This window comes from Leucoraja erinacea, chromosome 22, assembly GCF_028641065.1.
Source record: "Leucoraja erinacea ecotype New England chromosome 22, Leri_hhj_1, whole genome shotgun sequence".
Taxonomy (NCBI): domain Eukaryota; kingdom Metazoa; phylum Chordata; class Chondrichthyes; order Rajiformes; family Rajidae; genus Leucoraja; species Leucoraja erinaceus.
The window spans coordinates 23,329,163-23,346,447 of record NC_073398.1 but is presented as its reverse complement, the minus strand read 5'-3'; the positions used below and the strand labels follow the sequence as shown (position 1 = coordinate 23,346,447).

At 41.7% G+C, this 17,285-nt stretch overlaps 1 protein-coding gene across 5 annotated transcripts in view; it reads left to right on the top strand.

The window, feature by feature from the left end:
* Positions 1 to 17,285, top strand: part of ccdc146 (coiled-coil domain containing 146) — an 87,857-nt gene that overhangs the window by 53,690 nt on the left and 16,882 nt on the right. For all 5 annotated transcript variants that reach the window (XM_055653144.1, XM_055653142.1, XM_055653145.1 and 2 more), the window contains 5 exons: positions 2,795 to 2,887; positions 6,864 to 7,034; positions 9,891 to 9,979; positions 13,400 to 13,564; positions 15,874 to 16,098. In XM_055653144.1, the coding sequence (XP_055509119.1) occupies positions 2,795 to 2,887; positions 6,864 to 7,034; positions 9,891 to 9,979; positions 13,400 to 13,564; positions 15,874 to 16,098 (743 nt within the window). The remainder of the gene's footprint in view (positions 1 to 2,794; positions 2,888 to 6,863; positions 7,035 to 9,890; positions 9,980 to 13,399; positions 13,565 to 15,873; positions 16,099 to 17,285) is intronic.

Genomic DNA, 17,285 nt, shown 5'->3' with positions numbered 1-17,285 from the left:
TGGTGAAACATATTGTAGGAGCGAGACGAAAATGCTGCAAATAGCAGCAAAGTGGTTTTGGCCTGACATTGCTCAAGTTCATGTAAATAATATATGCTGTATTTTGGAGCAAAGAATGAGAATAGAAATGATGTAAATGTGCAAGAGGTGTGTTGGGTTTAGTTATCTTAAATGGAAGGAAGCTATTTTCATTATTGGATGGATGGTGGAAGGAAACAGTTCTTGAATTTTGCGATTTAAAATTTGGGAAAGAAGATGCTGTGGTGGTATATGAGGAAATCCCTTTTAAACAAACACCAGATTAAGTGGGACCCGTCGGGTCCCTGTCACACAGGAGGCTTGGTTCCCCAACGCAATATTCCACCACTCACCCATAGCCCCCAACTGCACAGGCGCAGCTCATTTCCCCTCATTTCCCCTCATCCCTAGCATCTTTCCCCCTCCTCCACCCTCCCTCTTCTATCCACTCGCCTCCTCCCCTCCCTCCCTCACCTCTCTCTTCCTTTCCTTTCCCCTACCGTCAGTCACTCCCTCCCTCCCTCCATAACTCCTCTCCCCTCCCTACCCCCGTATTATCCCTCTAACCCCCATCTCCCCACTCCTCACCTCCTATTCCCCCCCCCACTATCCCTCATCACCTCCCCCTCCCCACTGCCCTCCTCTCCCCCACTTCCCCCCTTCTCTACTCCCCCCTCCTCTCCTTCTATTCCCCCTCCTACCCCATTCTCCCTCACCTCAATCCTCTTCTTTTCCCTCTCCTCCTCCCCCCCTCCCCAAATCCATCCCTCACCTCTCCCTCCCTCTCCATACCCTCAGTCACTCGCTCCCTCCCTTCTTAACTCTCCACTCCCTGCTCCCCTCGTCTCCCTCTATCCCCCACTCTCCCTCCCCAGAATCTCGAGGTTGCCGCTTCTCTCCATTCTTGCATGCCCCAGAGCAGCATCAGCCATCGGTGCCCTCAGAGTCAGACCTCGGTTCGGCCCGGAAGCACCAGCAGCTACTGCCACGCCGGCGTGTGGGCGGGAGGGGGGGGAGAGCTTGGAGAAAAGATAGGGGAAGAGCCATTAGGGGTATCATGGGGGAGGGGGCAGGGGGCAGGAGCCAGCGAGGGGGACCCGAAGGTAAAGGGGTGGAGCTGCGGGGCGCTGCGATGGCAGTGCGTTTTGGACTCACAGCGGGCGGCAGATGCTCTCCTCCGCCGGGATCAAACTCTCCGCTTTCCGTTTTGGTGACATTGGAGCTGCAGGGCTGCTGCTTGGGGCTGGGCTGCTTCAGGTCCCTCCGAAAGTCCGGTTGGAAACCTCCGCTGGCTTTCCACAGCTCTACTAAAGACGCAATGGTGCAGGAAGGGGTGGACCGTCCTGGGGAGTGACAGGGGAAGAGACTAATCCGTGTGGCGCTGGAAGGCAGGAGAAGAGATCGATCTGCGCATGCGCTGATTTTAAGATTTTTAAAACTCGCTAACTTTGACGACATTCAACCGATCGGAACAAAACTTGGTGGATTCGGAGCACAGGAAAACGGTGAGTGAACTGGCGAAAAATCGTAGCGCTATCGCAAACCGTTTTTGAGCAAATAGAATGACCGACAAACAGGAAGATAACAAGATCAGAGTTTTAGTTATGTATAGATTTGTAATGCTATGGAATACATTCCTATTGGGATGGTGGAATAGAGGCTTTCAAAAGAAAAAATGATATCTGTGAAAGAGAGAATACTTGCAAGATTGTGGAAAATGATCAGGGAAATGAGACTGATGGGATTGTTCTAATTTTGACTTCATCAACTCCTTATGTGGCGTAACAATTCTGTGATATTGTGCCATTATGAAACCAGCAAGAATTGCTAGGCCATCTACCAATTCCTTAGATATACAATTGAGTGCAGTTATTCTATACTCAATTGACTTAAGGAAATCAACTGAGTGCAGTTGACTTCAGGAATGGAAGACCGAGGGTCTATGAACTTGTCTTCATCAGCAGAATGGCAGAAGAGAGTCACAGCTTCAGGTTCCTAGGCGTGCAACATCTCTGAAGAAGGATCTCAATCCGAAACATCACCCATTCTTTCTCTCCTGTCTCGCTGAGTTACTCCAGCATTTTATGTCTATCTTCTGATAGTCTAACCTGGGTTCAGCACAGTGATGCACAAAGAAAGCTCATCAATGCTTCTGCTTCCCCAGAAGTCTGAGGAGATTTGGCATGTTACTTCAGGTGTACAGTGGAGATTATACTGACTCGTTGCATCACGGCCTGGTTCAGTATCTCAAACTTCCAAGAACGAAGGAGGCAGCAGAAAGTGATGGACATTGTTCAGTCCATCACAGGTATCAACCTCCCCTCCATCAAAGGGATGTACAGGAAGCACTGCCTCTAAATCATAACTAATATCATCAAAGACCCACATCGCCATGGCCATGCTCCCGTCCCACCACTAAAGTTGGCAACAAGCTACAGCAGCCTAAGAGCCATTGCCTCCAGGTTCAAGAACAGCTTTTTCCAGTCAACCATCAGGCTCTTAAGTTACTGCACAACCCAACCACAACTCTAGCAGCAAACTACTATGGACTTTGTAAAATGTTGCACTGTGTACTTTGGATTGCACTGTTATGGTCTGGTTACCTAGTATAACTGATAATTTATGGTTCATTGTATATTTATTTGTTGTGATAATGTGCCTATTGCAAGCAGGAATGGTGCAGATGCATGTGATAATTAACTCTTGCCACTCTTGCCTATATTTATATGCTAAATAATAATCTATTTTTTCTCAATATCCCTTTTTTTAACTGAAGGTGGATTCTTCCTATCATACCGGGACATTGTTGGAACGACGGAGTGAGCTGGAAATTGAAGTTAAAATTCTCAAAAGAAAACTAACAGACCAGGTGAGCTGAATATTTAAAATGTAAAATTTTGGCAAATCTTCTCTGCACTCTCTCACAGGCAAGCCACGTGTTGCTATAGTGCACACTGCACACCAAGTGTGATCTAACCAGTGTCTTACAACATAGAAACATAGAAAATAGGTGCAGGAGTAGGCCATTCGGCCCTTCGAGCCTGCACCGCCATTCAATATGATCATGGCTGATCATCCAACTCAGTATCCTGTACCTGCCTTCTCTCCATACCCCCTGATCCCTTTAGTCACAAGGGCCACATCTAACTCCCTCTTAAATATAGCCAATGAACTGGCCTCAACTACCTTCTGCGGGAGAGAATTCCAGAGATTCACCACTCTCTGTGTGAAAAAAGTTTTCCTCATCTCGGTCCTAAAAGATTTCCCCCTCATCCTTAAACTGTGACCCCTTGTTCTGGACTTCTGGACTTCTGAACATAACATCCAACTTTTATATTTTATGTTCTGACCTATGAAGGCTAACATTATCAAATGCCTTCACCATCCTACCCACCTACACTACCACTTTCTGGGGACTATGGACTTCACGATCCCTCTGTTCATCAATATTCTTTAACATCCAACCATTTAACGTGTATGGCCTACCTCTTCTCAAATGTCGTATTAAAGTCCACGCAGCCAACAACATCTGCTGCCTTTCCTTCATCCGTCTACTTAATTACCGTCCCAAATCAAATTAGTGAGGTAGAGTTTCTCATGCACAAAGCCATGCTAACTATCCTTGATCATTCTCTACCCTTCCAAATGAACATAAATCTTGTCCCTTAGAATTTTCTCCAATAATTTCCCTACCACAATGCTCATATCCAATCTTGAGGCTTACAAAGATGCAAATTTCTCTGTTAGAGCCCAATCTCCTTGCCTCCCAGGGACTTTATTGACCCTCATGCATTCAGTGATGTCCAACACTTCCTCTTCTTTACTAGTGACCGGTCGCAGATAACTCCTTCCCTGAACGCACTTGATTCCATGGTGAATACAGATGAAATGTGCAAGAAGGAACTGCAAATGCTGGTTTAAAATGAAGATAGATACAAAAAGCTGGAGTAACTCAGCGGAACAGGCAGTATCTCTGGAGATAAGGAATGGGTGACGTTTCGGGTCGAAACTAAAGAAGGGTCTCAACCCGAAACATCACCCATTCCTTCTCTCCAGAGATGCTTCCTGTCCTGCTGAGTTACTCCAGCTTTTTGTGTTTACGGTGAATACAGATGATAAGTGTTTAGGATCTTGCCCACATCATATAAATCCACACCTATCTTAACTCTTTGGTCTCTAAGGGGAGCCATTCTTTCCCCGACCACACTCTTGTTTCTGATATACTGAGAGAATGTCTTAGGATTCTCTTTTATCTAGCAATGTTACAAAATTTTGAGATTTTAAAAATCAAGTCTGCAATTTATCCCATCAGATAAAGTATAAAAAGATGTTTAATTTGACACCTAATTCACTTTCATATCTCAAGTATTTCAAAAGTTATGGCCATTTTCATACTCGGAAATTAGCATCTTATTCCCTATTGATTTTCTATGGACATAACAAAAAAGCTGTGATCGTGGACAGTCAAAAGCCCATAACTTTCTTAAAAATTAAGAGAACTGAATGAAATTTTCAGTTATCATAGATTGAAGCAATCTGAAACAAATATAAAACAATCTTACTTGGATGACCTGAAATTAAAGCATATAATTAGTTAGTTACCCAATTGGAGCTAATTTCAAACTTCAATTACTAGATCTAAACATCTATCTATTTCTTAATAAATGATTAACATTTTTAAATAGCCTAAGTGTCCAAATAATATTCACAAATAATTCACAATAAAACATGATTTTTAAATCTCATTTACATTAATTTATAGGCCAAATGGAAGGAATTTAGTGTTCAATTGCTGTAAATTAAAGTCAATTTAAATCAGCTTTCTAGTGGGTTCCTGTGAACGCGCTGGTTTAGAACGTTCACATTGCGGTAGATTTGTGCCCTCAAATGCCCAGAAAAATACTGCGGGATATAATGGGGCCAAAATTAGCTACTCGCAACATTAAACTTTATATAAAGGGATCTTAAGAAGCCCTTTTTAACGTAAAGATAAACAGCCTACCTTCTGTTGTCCCCTGTATGAGATCCGACCCGTTGCCGGCGGTCGGGGGTTTAGAGGTTAATTTTTAAACTACTATGACAATTATATAAAGCCCTGAAAAGTAATAATAGCTAAAGCGACGGAATCTTCCAGCGATTTTTCGTTAATAATTAACTAGGCTGAACATCCTCGATTTGAACAGCCTAGGGGAAATCGCATTTTAAACCCGCCCCCCTCTAAATGGCGCCAAAATCGCGCACACGGGCTGGGACAGATTTTCAGCGACGCTTCAGGTAGGCTTTGCAACATACCTATTTTATCTGCCAAGAATATTTTTGACCACCTTTTGTGCTCCTAATTTCTTTCTTAAATTCTCCCTTTTACATATTCCTCAAGAAACTCCCTCAATCCCAGTTGCTTATATCTGCCATTAGTTTTGTTTTTTCTGATCAATTCTTCAATATGCTTTGTTATCCTAAATTCCTTAATCTTGTTATCATTGCCCATCACCCTTACCAGAACATACTGGTCCTGAAATCTAACTAATTCTCTTTAAAAAAAACCTCCCCCTTGTCAGCTATTATTTTACCTACAACTGTTTGCTCCCAATCTACTTTCTCCAGATCCTTAAGCTCTTACAATCAGTTTGCCCCAATTCAAGGCCTTAACCAAAAGCTACGTTAAAAATTATAGAATTATGGTCAGTGTTCTCAAAGACAGTGTTCCCATTGACAGTTCCACTGCTTGTCCAGTTTCATTTCCTAAATGTGGACGCAAGAAACTGAGGATACTGATTTTTTTAAAAGAACACAATGTATTGGAGCAACTCAGCAGATCTGGCAGCATCGCTGGAGGACTTGGAGAGGTGAAGTTTTGGACCGGGATTCTTTTTCAAACTGGAGAAGACTTTTTCACCGCGTAAAGAAGGGTCCCAACCCAAAATGTCATCTACCCTATGACCCTGTGAATATTTCTCATCCATTTTTGATCCATGAGAATTTTTTGTCATCCATTTGTGATCCATATTTCTCATCCATGAGAAGATTATGAAACCTAAGGAATTAAAGCAGGCGGATAGTGATGTCTTAGATGAATATATGAATTACCAAATAGGAGATAATGGTAATTTTAAAGTATATTGAAGTAGATAAATCCCCAGTCCTAGAACTAGGGAAGAATTTGTGGAGGCCTTGAAAATATACCTGCATCATCTTTAGCCACAGGTGTGGTTCTGGAAGAATGTTGTACTGTTCAGATTCAGAACTGGCTTACTAATAGAGATGTAAGGAACTACAGCTGCTCATTTATTAAAGAAGACACTATGTGCAGGAGTACCTTAGCAGGTCAGACAGCATCTCTGGGGAACATAGATAGATGTTGTTTTGGTTGGAACACTCCATCAGACTAATTGTAGTGGGGGGGGGGGGAAGCTGGAAGAGAGTTGGAGGCGGGACAAAATCTGGCACGTGATATGTGGATAGAGGTAATGGAGGTAGGGGGGTTGATTGACAGATAGTTGGACTAAGGCCAGAGATGAAAAGACAAAAATTGTGAGATAAGAATAGAGGGACATGAGCCAGGCGCAGGCAAGTGAGGCTGGCTCAGTTAAGCAACTTAGTCAGCATGGACAGTGGGGCTGAAGGGCCTCTTTCCATGCTGTACAGCTCAATGACTATAATTTAAGTACAGCTTACTTTAACTGCAGAGTAAACAGAAAGCAATAATGGTCCAAGTTACTTTCTAATGTTAATGCCTTTGGGCAATAAATAAGTTTCATAAAAACATAACCTAGTAAAAGTTTTAATTATAAACTATTTTATTTCTGACATCTCACTATTAAAATGCTAATTTTGTGTACGTGCAGCTTTCATTGACTGAACTAGAGGCTCATCTATTGCGTAAGCGTTTGGTTGAAGAAGATAATCTCATTATAGAACAAAGACGTGCCCGTGAAGACGTCATAAATCTAACCCGACTTGCTCAGATCAGGTCTGACGAAAGAGATCAAAAAGCAAGAGATCTAATAAATATCCAGGTACATGAGTTGTTATTCTATCATTCTCTTTCATTAAATTATAAAATATTGAGCATATACGGTGTAAATGGAGTCAGGAGACTGCAGATGCTGGAATCTTAAGCTAAAACGAAGTGCTCGAGGAACTCAGTGGGTCAGGCATCCGTGGAGAGAATGGGAAGACATTTTACGTCTGCAAACTGAGGGAACGGGGATAATTTCCCACACACCTGTCATCCTGTTCCTTCCCCCTCCTCTGTATACTCATTGCCCACTATCCCATCTCTGAGTTCTCCCTCTTCCCTTTCACCTCCTCCTCTTTCTTCTTCATTCGCTGTCTCTTTCCTTCCCACTGTCCCACCAATATGCTTCTCTCTACCGTTGTCACTATCTCTACCTATCTGTCGATTAACCCCCTCTCCACCTGTCTCTTGCCAAGCGTTGCTCCACCTCTCTTTTGCAGCTTTCTCCCCCTTACTTTAACAGTTGAAGAGGGGTCCTGACTCGAAATGCCTCTCTAATCCACAGATGCTGCCTGACCCGTTGAGTTCCTCAGCACGTCGTATTTTGACGTACCCCGTATTTCCTGGCAATCAAGACACTTTTTTACCCAAAAATAAGGCACGAAGATTTACCTGCGTCTTGGAGGCCGAAGGTTAGGTTGTTAGCCAAGAAAGATAAACTTAGCTATCCCTCAGCACAGCAACATCAAGAACAATGTTGCTGTACTGAAGGCTAGCCAAGTCTATCCCTCATTGCTGGCAGCTGATGGGAAGCAGCTGTAAAGTGGGAAGCGGCTGTAAAAGGACAGCACCGCTGGGGGAGGAGAGTTCATTCACAGCGTGTGGTGAGTCTGGCCAGGGGAGAGATGTATCTCGGGTGGCTGCGTGCGGCCGCCACCTCCACGCCTTCTGCCGGCCGGCCCGCCAGCCCGCCATGTGTCCTTCGGCACAGGTGCAACCGGTGGAGGTGGTGGTTGGCGGGTAGCTACTGGGCAGAAGGCTGACTGCTCCATCTTGGGCTCTCTCTCTCTCTCTCTCTCTCTCTCTCTCTCTCTCTCTCTCTACCAGTCCCGGGGCAGGCGACCTGGGAACTGTAGCCAGTCTCGGGGACGCGAGGGATCTGGGAACTGCAGCCAGTCCCAGGGATGAGAGGGATCTGGGAACTGCAGCCAGTCCCAGGGCACACAAGTGATGTTGCCGACCCCTGGACTAAACCAAACCCCTGATCCTGTCCCGCCATCCTTTTTTCAAAATGTAGCATCTTAAATAGGGGGTGCATCTTCGACACAGGTGCGAACCCACACTGGATTCTCCAGCACAAACTCAATCCCCTGAAGTGTAATTTTGGGTCCCGGACGTTACTCCAAACCATCACATCTGAAGCAGTTATCTAGAAGTTGCAACGTCATTTCTCCATGCACGGTTCCCCTACACGCCTACTATCCGACAACGGCAGTCAATTCACCAGCCAGCTTTTCAGAAACTTCACTCAACAATGGGACTTTCAACATATCACCAGCAGCCCTGAGTTTCCGCAGTCCAACACTCGTCGAACGGGCTGTCCGAAGCGCAAAATAACTAATGGAGCGTTCTTATCTTGTAAAATCCGACGTCTACCTGGACCTGCTCAATTTAAGGAACATTGCCAGGGATCCCTTCCTGGGTTCCCCAGCCCAACGACTGATTTCTTGCCAAACCCACGCTGACCTGCCTGTACCCCAACGCCTTTTGCAGCCACAGGTCCGTTCTCCTCCCGTGGTCCAGAAACAACTACAATTGAAGCATGATGCACAAAACGTTTTTTTGACAAGTCCAGTAGGCCACTTCTGTGGACAGGTTGTTCGTCTCCAGACCAACAAGGTCTATGGCCTTCTGGGTCACATCCACAACCCTGCTAAAGAACCTGGTAAGCGCGGACAGGGCCATTTACAGACGCAACCGTCAACATCTCCTTCCTGTGAAGGAACCACGTCCTGCAACTCCGTATCCAGAGGTCTCGCGTTTTGTATTTCCTCCCATTACCAGGCCAACTGATCCCCACTGCCTGAGACTGTGTCCCCCGTGGCCTCTCCACGGCGTTCAGCGCCCAGCTCGCCTATTTCGCCACCTCCACCAGACGGGGCTCTGGTGCTGTCCCCGGTCACATCCCCGTTCCCCTCCCCAGTCACTTCATGGGTGAAAGGAGAAGACACGGATTTGTACCGCACACGCGCCGGATGGGTCAGCCGTGATTTTGTGTAACCATGTATACTCTCCCATATGCGTTACTAGCATTTCGGCTACTGTATTGTTTAGCCACCATGTATCCACGTATCTATGCTTTATTTTGTTTCCACAAGGAAAGATGTAGATTGGTTACTTCCTACCAATCAATTGTAGTGCTTGTTAGTAGGTAGTAGCTCCGTCAACTATGCGGTTTTTATTATGAGCAGTTTGCTTACGTAATGTAGTCTGAATAGCTGCTAGTTACTGTAACACCTTGCAAACCAATGCTGTAAGAGTGCTTTAATAAATACATATTGTACCTTGACGAGTGCATGACTCAACTCACTATAAAATCATGAAAGATACAGATGGATGGAGTAGATAGCCAGAGTCGTAATAGGAGCATATAAAACCAGAAGGCATTGTTTTAAGCTGAGGAAGGAGGTTTAAAGGCAATGTGATGGACAAATCTGTTGCACAGAGGCATCAGGGCTGGAACTTAATTGAGAGGGCATAGAGGGAAATGGAATTAATACAGGCAAGTGGGAATAGTGTAGATGGGCATGATGGTCACCATAGACAGTCACTACATTACTCTCAGAAGTGCAGACATGTAGTATTCTACATGTTCACAAATTTAATATGGTAACTTTTGTTGTTTTTAAAACAGCAAAAACGTGATCGAACTATTGAAGAACTGAAAACGGAGAAACTGAATTTACATGACTCCACGAAGAAACTTAAACATATGCTGGTTGGGTAAGAATGCTGATTATATATATAGTTATATATATTTTTTCCTATTTACGTTTTGTTTTCTTAGAAATCTGTCTTTCAGGTGTATTTGTTTTACCACAAAAAACCTCAATAAATATTGCAATTAAAATACTGCACAGGTAATCCAGCCATCCCGATAACCAGGAGTCCATCGTTCAAAATCTAATATGCCAACTGTGCAATTTAGATTCTGTTAATTCTGTGGAATTTGGAACAACTACACTCAGTAACATTAACTACAAAAACTACTGGGTTGTCATAAAAAGGCATATGGTTCATTGGTGCCTTTCAGGAGAGGGAATCTACTGTCCTTACTCAGCCTGGCCTATACGTGTCTCAAGATGTTTCACATGTGGTTGACTCTCATCCAGCTCTGGGGTAATATTGCTACGGAACGGATATTGCAATAATTGGGTGCGGGGGGAGGATAGTGTGGAGAATACTTCCAGGACATTGGAGGGATCTTCACAGACTGGTGGAGAGCAGTGCCTGTAGAAGGCATGCGTTTTGCCTTCAGACATCATGGCAACCCTCCAGGGCTTCAATCACGTGCTCCTGTCAGGGGGCTCGAAGGACATGTGTGTACCATTTAGGAAAAGTGGCAATGGGGCAAATGACTTCTGCACTAGTAAATATTGCAATAAAACGAAAACACAAAATGCTGGAAATCTCAGCAGCTCAACCCACATTGGTGGACAGAGAAACAGAAACTGTGATTCGGGGTCCAAAACCCCCTTATCTGAAATGAAAAGGGGACCATAAGAAGCTTATAAAGCTGCAGTGAGGATGGAAGAAGGGGATGTCTCTAATAGGGTAAACCCAGGGTGACCACTGGGATTAGCTGAAAACAAGGCTATCTGGTCAATGAGTGAATGAGAGCAGTTAGAAAACAGATCAAAAAATGTGAAAATTGCAAAATGAAATGAGAAAATTCCAAAATGCAGAGCAGGTGTACATACCCAGCATATACCCCTCTTCCACAGCAACAAAAGGGAAGGACCGGAAGCAAGATGAACCAATACTGCAAAAGGGTGACTGATGCAGACTGAAAAATCAAGCTTACCTGAAGTTGTAGAATTTGAATTAATATTAAGTCAAGAAGACTGCAACATGTCCACATAGAAAATGATGTGCTCTTGCTCAAGCATGCATTGTACCTTACTGTGAGAGTACAGGACGCCACAGACCAATAAATCAAACTGGTAGTGGGATGACCAATGAAAGGGGCAGACATTAGGAAGTTATGGTAGCCACTCCAGACTGTATGCAGGCATATACTGCAAAGCGATCACCCCATCTCCATTTGGTGAATGAAGCTGTGGGAATCAGTGGCCTTGTAATGGATGTTGGAAACTAGCTTATCTCCTGAGACGAAGACCAAGAAATCCCGAAAAGAAAGTTAGTGATTCACTATGTGAAGGTGAGGGCAGCAAAAGTAATCGAACTGTTGAGTTTTGCACAAGTTCAGCAGCCCACACCGATTCAGTCGTTAGTGTACTGGAAAAGGCATTGAGGGGATGGGCCCAGGTAGAATTTAAACAAAGACTGTTTCACATATCTCACAAAAAGGCAGATTGAGCACATGCGGGTGGAGTGGAAGGAGAAGTTGTTTAAGATGAGAACAGGTTCAACTGGGTGAATGAGTGCATTGGTGATGGGGAACTGGTTGGGCCTCTGCTCATGGGAGAAGGGTGGAGACCATCAGATGATCCTGATGTGGAATGGGAAGATAACAAGGGTATATGTCCATAATAAAGGTGAGTCCATTGGGACCAGGAATTTGGAAATTGTCAAAATTGTGGAGTGCATTGGAGCTGTCAATGGTATAAGTGAAAAGAAGCTGGTCACAAGGAGGACGGGTCGAGTCAAGGGAGGAAGAAGTAAGTTTGGTGGGGCAAGAACAGGCTGATATTTCACTAGTGAGTCGGGATTTTGTGTGACTTTCCTCATGCAGCAATGAGCAACAAAATAGGAGAAGTGGCAGAGACCAGTGTCAGCAGCCTGGAAGTTCAGGAGCTGAGAATAAATATGATCTTCATCTTCTCAAGCAATGTATTTCAGACTGACTGTCAAGTCAAGTCACTTTTATTTATATAGCACATTTAAAAAACAACTCTCGTTGGCCAAAGTGCTTTACATTGGTATAAGAATAGTATAACAAACAACGGTGGTTCATAGATTAAATACAAACATCACCACATACATATAGCCCTCGCTCAGAGGACGTCAAGAAAGGCTTGGGAGTAGCGATGAGTTTTACGTCTCGACTTAAAGGAGTCGATGGAGGGGGCAGTTCTGATGGGAAGAGGGATGCTGTTCCACAGCAGACTGTACATTACAAGACATCACAGATCTTAGTGAGAGTAAAGAATGAAGTTTGAGTGTTGACCCTTTAAATTGTCTTGCTTTCATGGAATCTAGGTTAGCATGACCTGGCTGTTCTGTAAGTAAATAATAACTAATTTTTCAGGCCAATTAAATTATAAATCTCACTGTAACAGGAATGTCCATGTTGAAAACTGCTCATGAGAGTAAGGAAGGTTGGCAAGAAAGATGCAAGGGCAAAGGAAATCAACTTTTCTGATGGGTACTAAGTGATGCAGAAATATGCATAAAATCTCTATTTGAGGATAACCTCATTTTCAAATGCACACCACTATTTTTATTTGAAGTTGTCTGAACTTGAAAAATGCTGTGAATTAATTATTTCCTAATTTATATACTTTTATGTTAGATTTATTAAAATAAAACATATTCCAATCATAACTATAGTTACCTACACAGTAAATGATAGAGCCTTGGACAGTGTTGCAGAACAGAGAGATCTAAGAGTACAGGCAACACTGTTCCCTAAAAGTGGCAAGTCAGATGGACTTTGAATGAACAAAAGAATGTTTGGCTGCTTCCCTGCAATGAGAGGGGAATGAAGTACTAAAGTTGGCACACCATGATGCAGTTATACATTCGTTGGATGGACCACACTTGGAGTACTGTGTGAAAATCTTGTTTCCCAGCTATAGGAACAATTTCAATAAGTTGGATTGCAGCATTCAATATTTATTTCTGCTCTGCACCACTATATAAGAACACAATAGTAACAATCTAAATGCATGTCAAATCATACAGGTAGTGACCTATGTAGATTTGGATAGGCACATTCAGAAAAGTATTACTAAAGTCAATTTGTAAACAGTCTAAGTCTAAAAGACACTGCAGATGTTGGAACAAAAACAAAATTCTGGAGGACCTCAGCAGGCCAGGCAGCATCTGTGGAAAGAAATGGTCAGGTGATGTTTTGGGTCATGATCCTTCTTCAGACTGCATTAATTTTCTCAAAAGGAAATTACGCTTGTCATTTGACAGTCTAACCAAAGGAAAATATTGTGTTCTCTTTTATTGTAGCATAAATAATTTTACTAAAATCTATCAGATCATCAAAAATGAGAGAAACAAGTATGTCAACCTCATACAAAGTGCAGCACAGGAATCTGCAGAAGAGCGAGAGAAGATCAAGATTCTACAGAATGAAACTGAGATTCTTAGGACCACTACATTGGTCAAAGACAGGTACATTTGAAATAAGATCTAAAGTAATGAGGAACTACTATGCAGAATGGTGCATTACTGTGAACTAGAAACAAGAATTCATAATTTACAAGCAAAATCTAATTGTGTGTATTTGGGAAATCGCTGTGAATGATTTGTGATCTTCCGATGTTGTCATGTTTTTACTTTGCATGTAAGTTACAGTTTTGAATATATTTTATATAATCTGAAATATCTATCAATCCAAATTAAAATATGATTTATTTTAATCATTGTTGAAAAAGTACAGAGAAATCTTCCATTGTTCATCCCTGATGTATCCATCCATCATTGTGCTGGAAGAATACATCACTGAGAATAATCAGTGAGGCTTACATTTATTGAATTAATAGGGCCAGAAGTGAGGCCCTCTCCACTATTTAATGATTAACTAAAATAAACCATATTTTAGAACACACGCTAAATCACCTGCTGCACATTAGCAGTGTTCCATGCTTTGACACCATGTTTATAACCAGACACTATTTGAAAATGAAATTAGAGCCACTGATCATTTTCTCCCTTTTAAGAGCATAGCATAACTTAACTTGGGCTTGGCAATGTTCTACTTTGCAAGCTGTTGGACTCCTCTATTGCTCTGTTTATATGTTAATCATAACTAATATTTAACACTTTTCAGTCTTAACTTCATGTCCAAATACAAAGTATTAATTTAGAACTGTGATCATATTTTGTAAGAGGTGCTATCCTTTAGCTGTTTCATGAGCTGCATTGTTTTCCATGCATTCCTTTCTTTGTCCATGTTCCCATGAACTAATATGTTGGAAAGACTAGCATTTTTTACACATTGATCTTGACAATTTCCCAACTGCTAATGCATCAGTGGAAGTACATCCAGCTTGATATATACAGTAACTGTTCCATATACACACCCTCTCTCGGAGATCGACAATCTAATTAGTTACAAAAATTAACCTGCATTCTCTTTGCCATCCTAATTTTCTCTTTAATTTTACATACATTTTCTATATTTAGTTAGACATTCGGCAATAGTTACCTCTTGGTATCTATTTTAAGCTTCTCTTTTCAAGTTATCCTATCCTGTTTGCTCCTCAACTTCCAGCAGGCTTCCTGGGAACATAAATGTGTACCCTCACTAACTCTGAACATCTCCCACTTCTCTGACAATGATTTACCTTCATGTATCTAGTTCCCGTCCGGCTCTGTTAAATCACAGCCCAACATTTCCTGGATGTGACTCACCACCTGCTTTCCTTGCTCTCATACTTGCTGGATCCACACATACTTGGCACAAATATTCAAAAATCATCTTTGCACCAACAAGCCAGCTTTATCTCACTCCCTCACTTAAATAATTTGATAGGCTGCCTATCGCAATACTACCCCCTGTGAAGCAAAGTGACAATGTGAAAGTGAAATAGCAGCTGTTGAGGTTGTAGGTATTTTTTATTCATTCAAATCTGAGGGTAAAACCTGCGAACTGAAGATAATCATTGTGGTCAGGTCATGCTATATCTCTTGAACATGTTCCCCATTCATATCCCCTTTCAGAGGTGAAACAACAATTGAAGCACATCCAGTTTCAACTGCTGTTGATAAAAGTGAAGTGAGAAATGCTGTCAATGAAAGAGAAATAGATAAATGTTAGGATCATTTTGGTATTACCCAGTCACATTCAAACAAGTCATTGAGGTACAAACCTGGTTTGAATGCCAATTCCCTCAATTCATATCAACTCTACTAAAATGAAAAACAATAAATGATGTGCCTTCAATAATGGCTGATCATTCAATAATTATTATGAAATTGAAATTCCTCTTCCATTTTCCCATACTCTGGAATGATCATCGTTTTATTTGTAATTAGCATTTTACTAATCATTGAAGTATATTTAACATCCAGTCCAGAATTGACTGTCTATATTTGGAAATATGATTACAACTTAAATACAATATGACTTGCATTGCCTCTAGGATAAAGAATCTAAGGACTCTTTATTTGTTACATATACAATTTTGTAATGAAAATGTTCTACTGGGTGCAGATTTTTGCTGGTTTGAAAACAAATACAATTATTTGACTTCTGTATTGGTGCTGCCACACGCTATATTCATTGCCACTCCAATTTTACCTGCAAAATTTATTTTTGCGTTCAAACTAAAGCAGCAGGTGGAAGTGAAAGGTATTTATTAAACACCAGCACAAAATTACATATTACTTAGCATCCTAACTGTTCAAGTAGACATTAGATGTGAATGAAAATTAAGTAAATGATTCATATGTACAATTTAATTTTATTTCCACTACAGTCAGCTGCAAAAATATAAGTTAAAGCATTCAAACAGCTACGTCATTAGGGACAGCCTGAGGAGGGCAATTTGCAAATTGGACCAAGTACTTCGACAATTGGGAGAAAAGAGAGAAGGACAAAAGATAACAATTGTCAAACTTAGTAGTCTGATTAACCAGGCTGAAGAGGATATGATAAAGCTACGGAAAAAATATGAGTCTATTGTTCAGAATCGCAATGAAAGGTAATTTGTCAAAAGACTTGTCAAAGTTTATATGGTTATTGATATTTTTAATAGTTGACATCAAGAAAAATAAAAGAGAGGAAACATTGACATTGTTGACTAGAAAATGTGGTATGCCTCCTATTTGGTTAGACCTGCTGAGTCGTACCAAGTGTTTTTGGTCAATTAATAGCTCTAGGAGGGGAGCAGTCTGATGCAAGTAAAAAATTAGAAGTTCTTGGTAGAAATTACAAAAAATATAATCAGTGTCAGGGGAATTTTAAAGAGGAAATTGTGTACAAATGTACTATCGTATTTCATAACCCATTTCCTTCCCTTTTCTTACTAAGTATTTTCATCTTCTGGTAACATGTGGCTTGTTTGCTGCCTGTAGTTCATAAAGTATTTAATAGATTATACACATATACATTTCTCCAAGCTATCTCCCACAGACCAACACAATTTGTATTACAAACCACATTATATGACAGAAAGCACACCAATTCCAGTTAGTGATTAGATACCTGTACAGTGTGGATTTATGCTCCAGAAGCAAGTTTATTGAAATCATATCTGGCAATTTACATTGCTTGATGGACTGAAAAATGTAATGTCAGAGAACTTTATTCCCTTTATCATGTATTTGTACACTGTGGATGGCTCGATTATAATCATGTATAGTCTTTCCGCTGACTGGTTCGCATGCAACAAAAGCTTTTCACTACCTCAGTATATGTGACAATAACCTAAACTAAATAAACTAAATTAAATGGTAGATAAGGTTTAACCCAGGCAAATGTGAGGTGATGCATTCATGAGGCAAGGACATGAATTCCATCCTATTTCCCCCATATCAGAAATAAATAAAACAAAAGGACATAGGTTTAAAGTAAGGAGGAATAAATTCAGAGAAGATGTGAGGGACCTGTCTTTATATACACCTGGAGTGTACTGCCTGAAACAGTGGTTGAGGCTGGGTTGCTTACAGCATTTAAGATGCGTCTCGATGAACACTTAAATTGGTTCAGCGTCATGGACTATGGACCAAGCGCTGGGCGTTAGGTTTAGTAGGGAATGTGCCACTGGTCATCATTGATGAGTTTGGCCAAATGGTCTGTTTTCATGCTGTACAATTATACGATTTATCAATAAAGGAGTTTGGATTCCTAGCAGCAGGGTCAAAAGCAACAAAAAGCCCACATCAGATG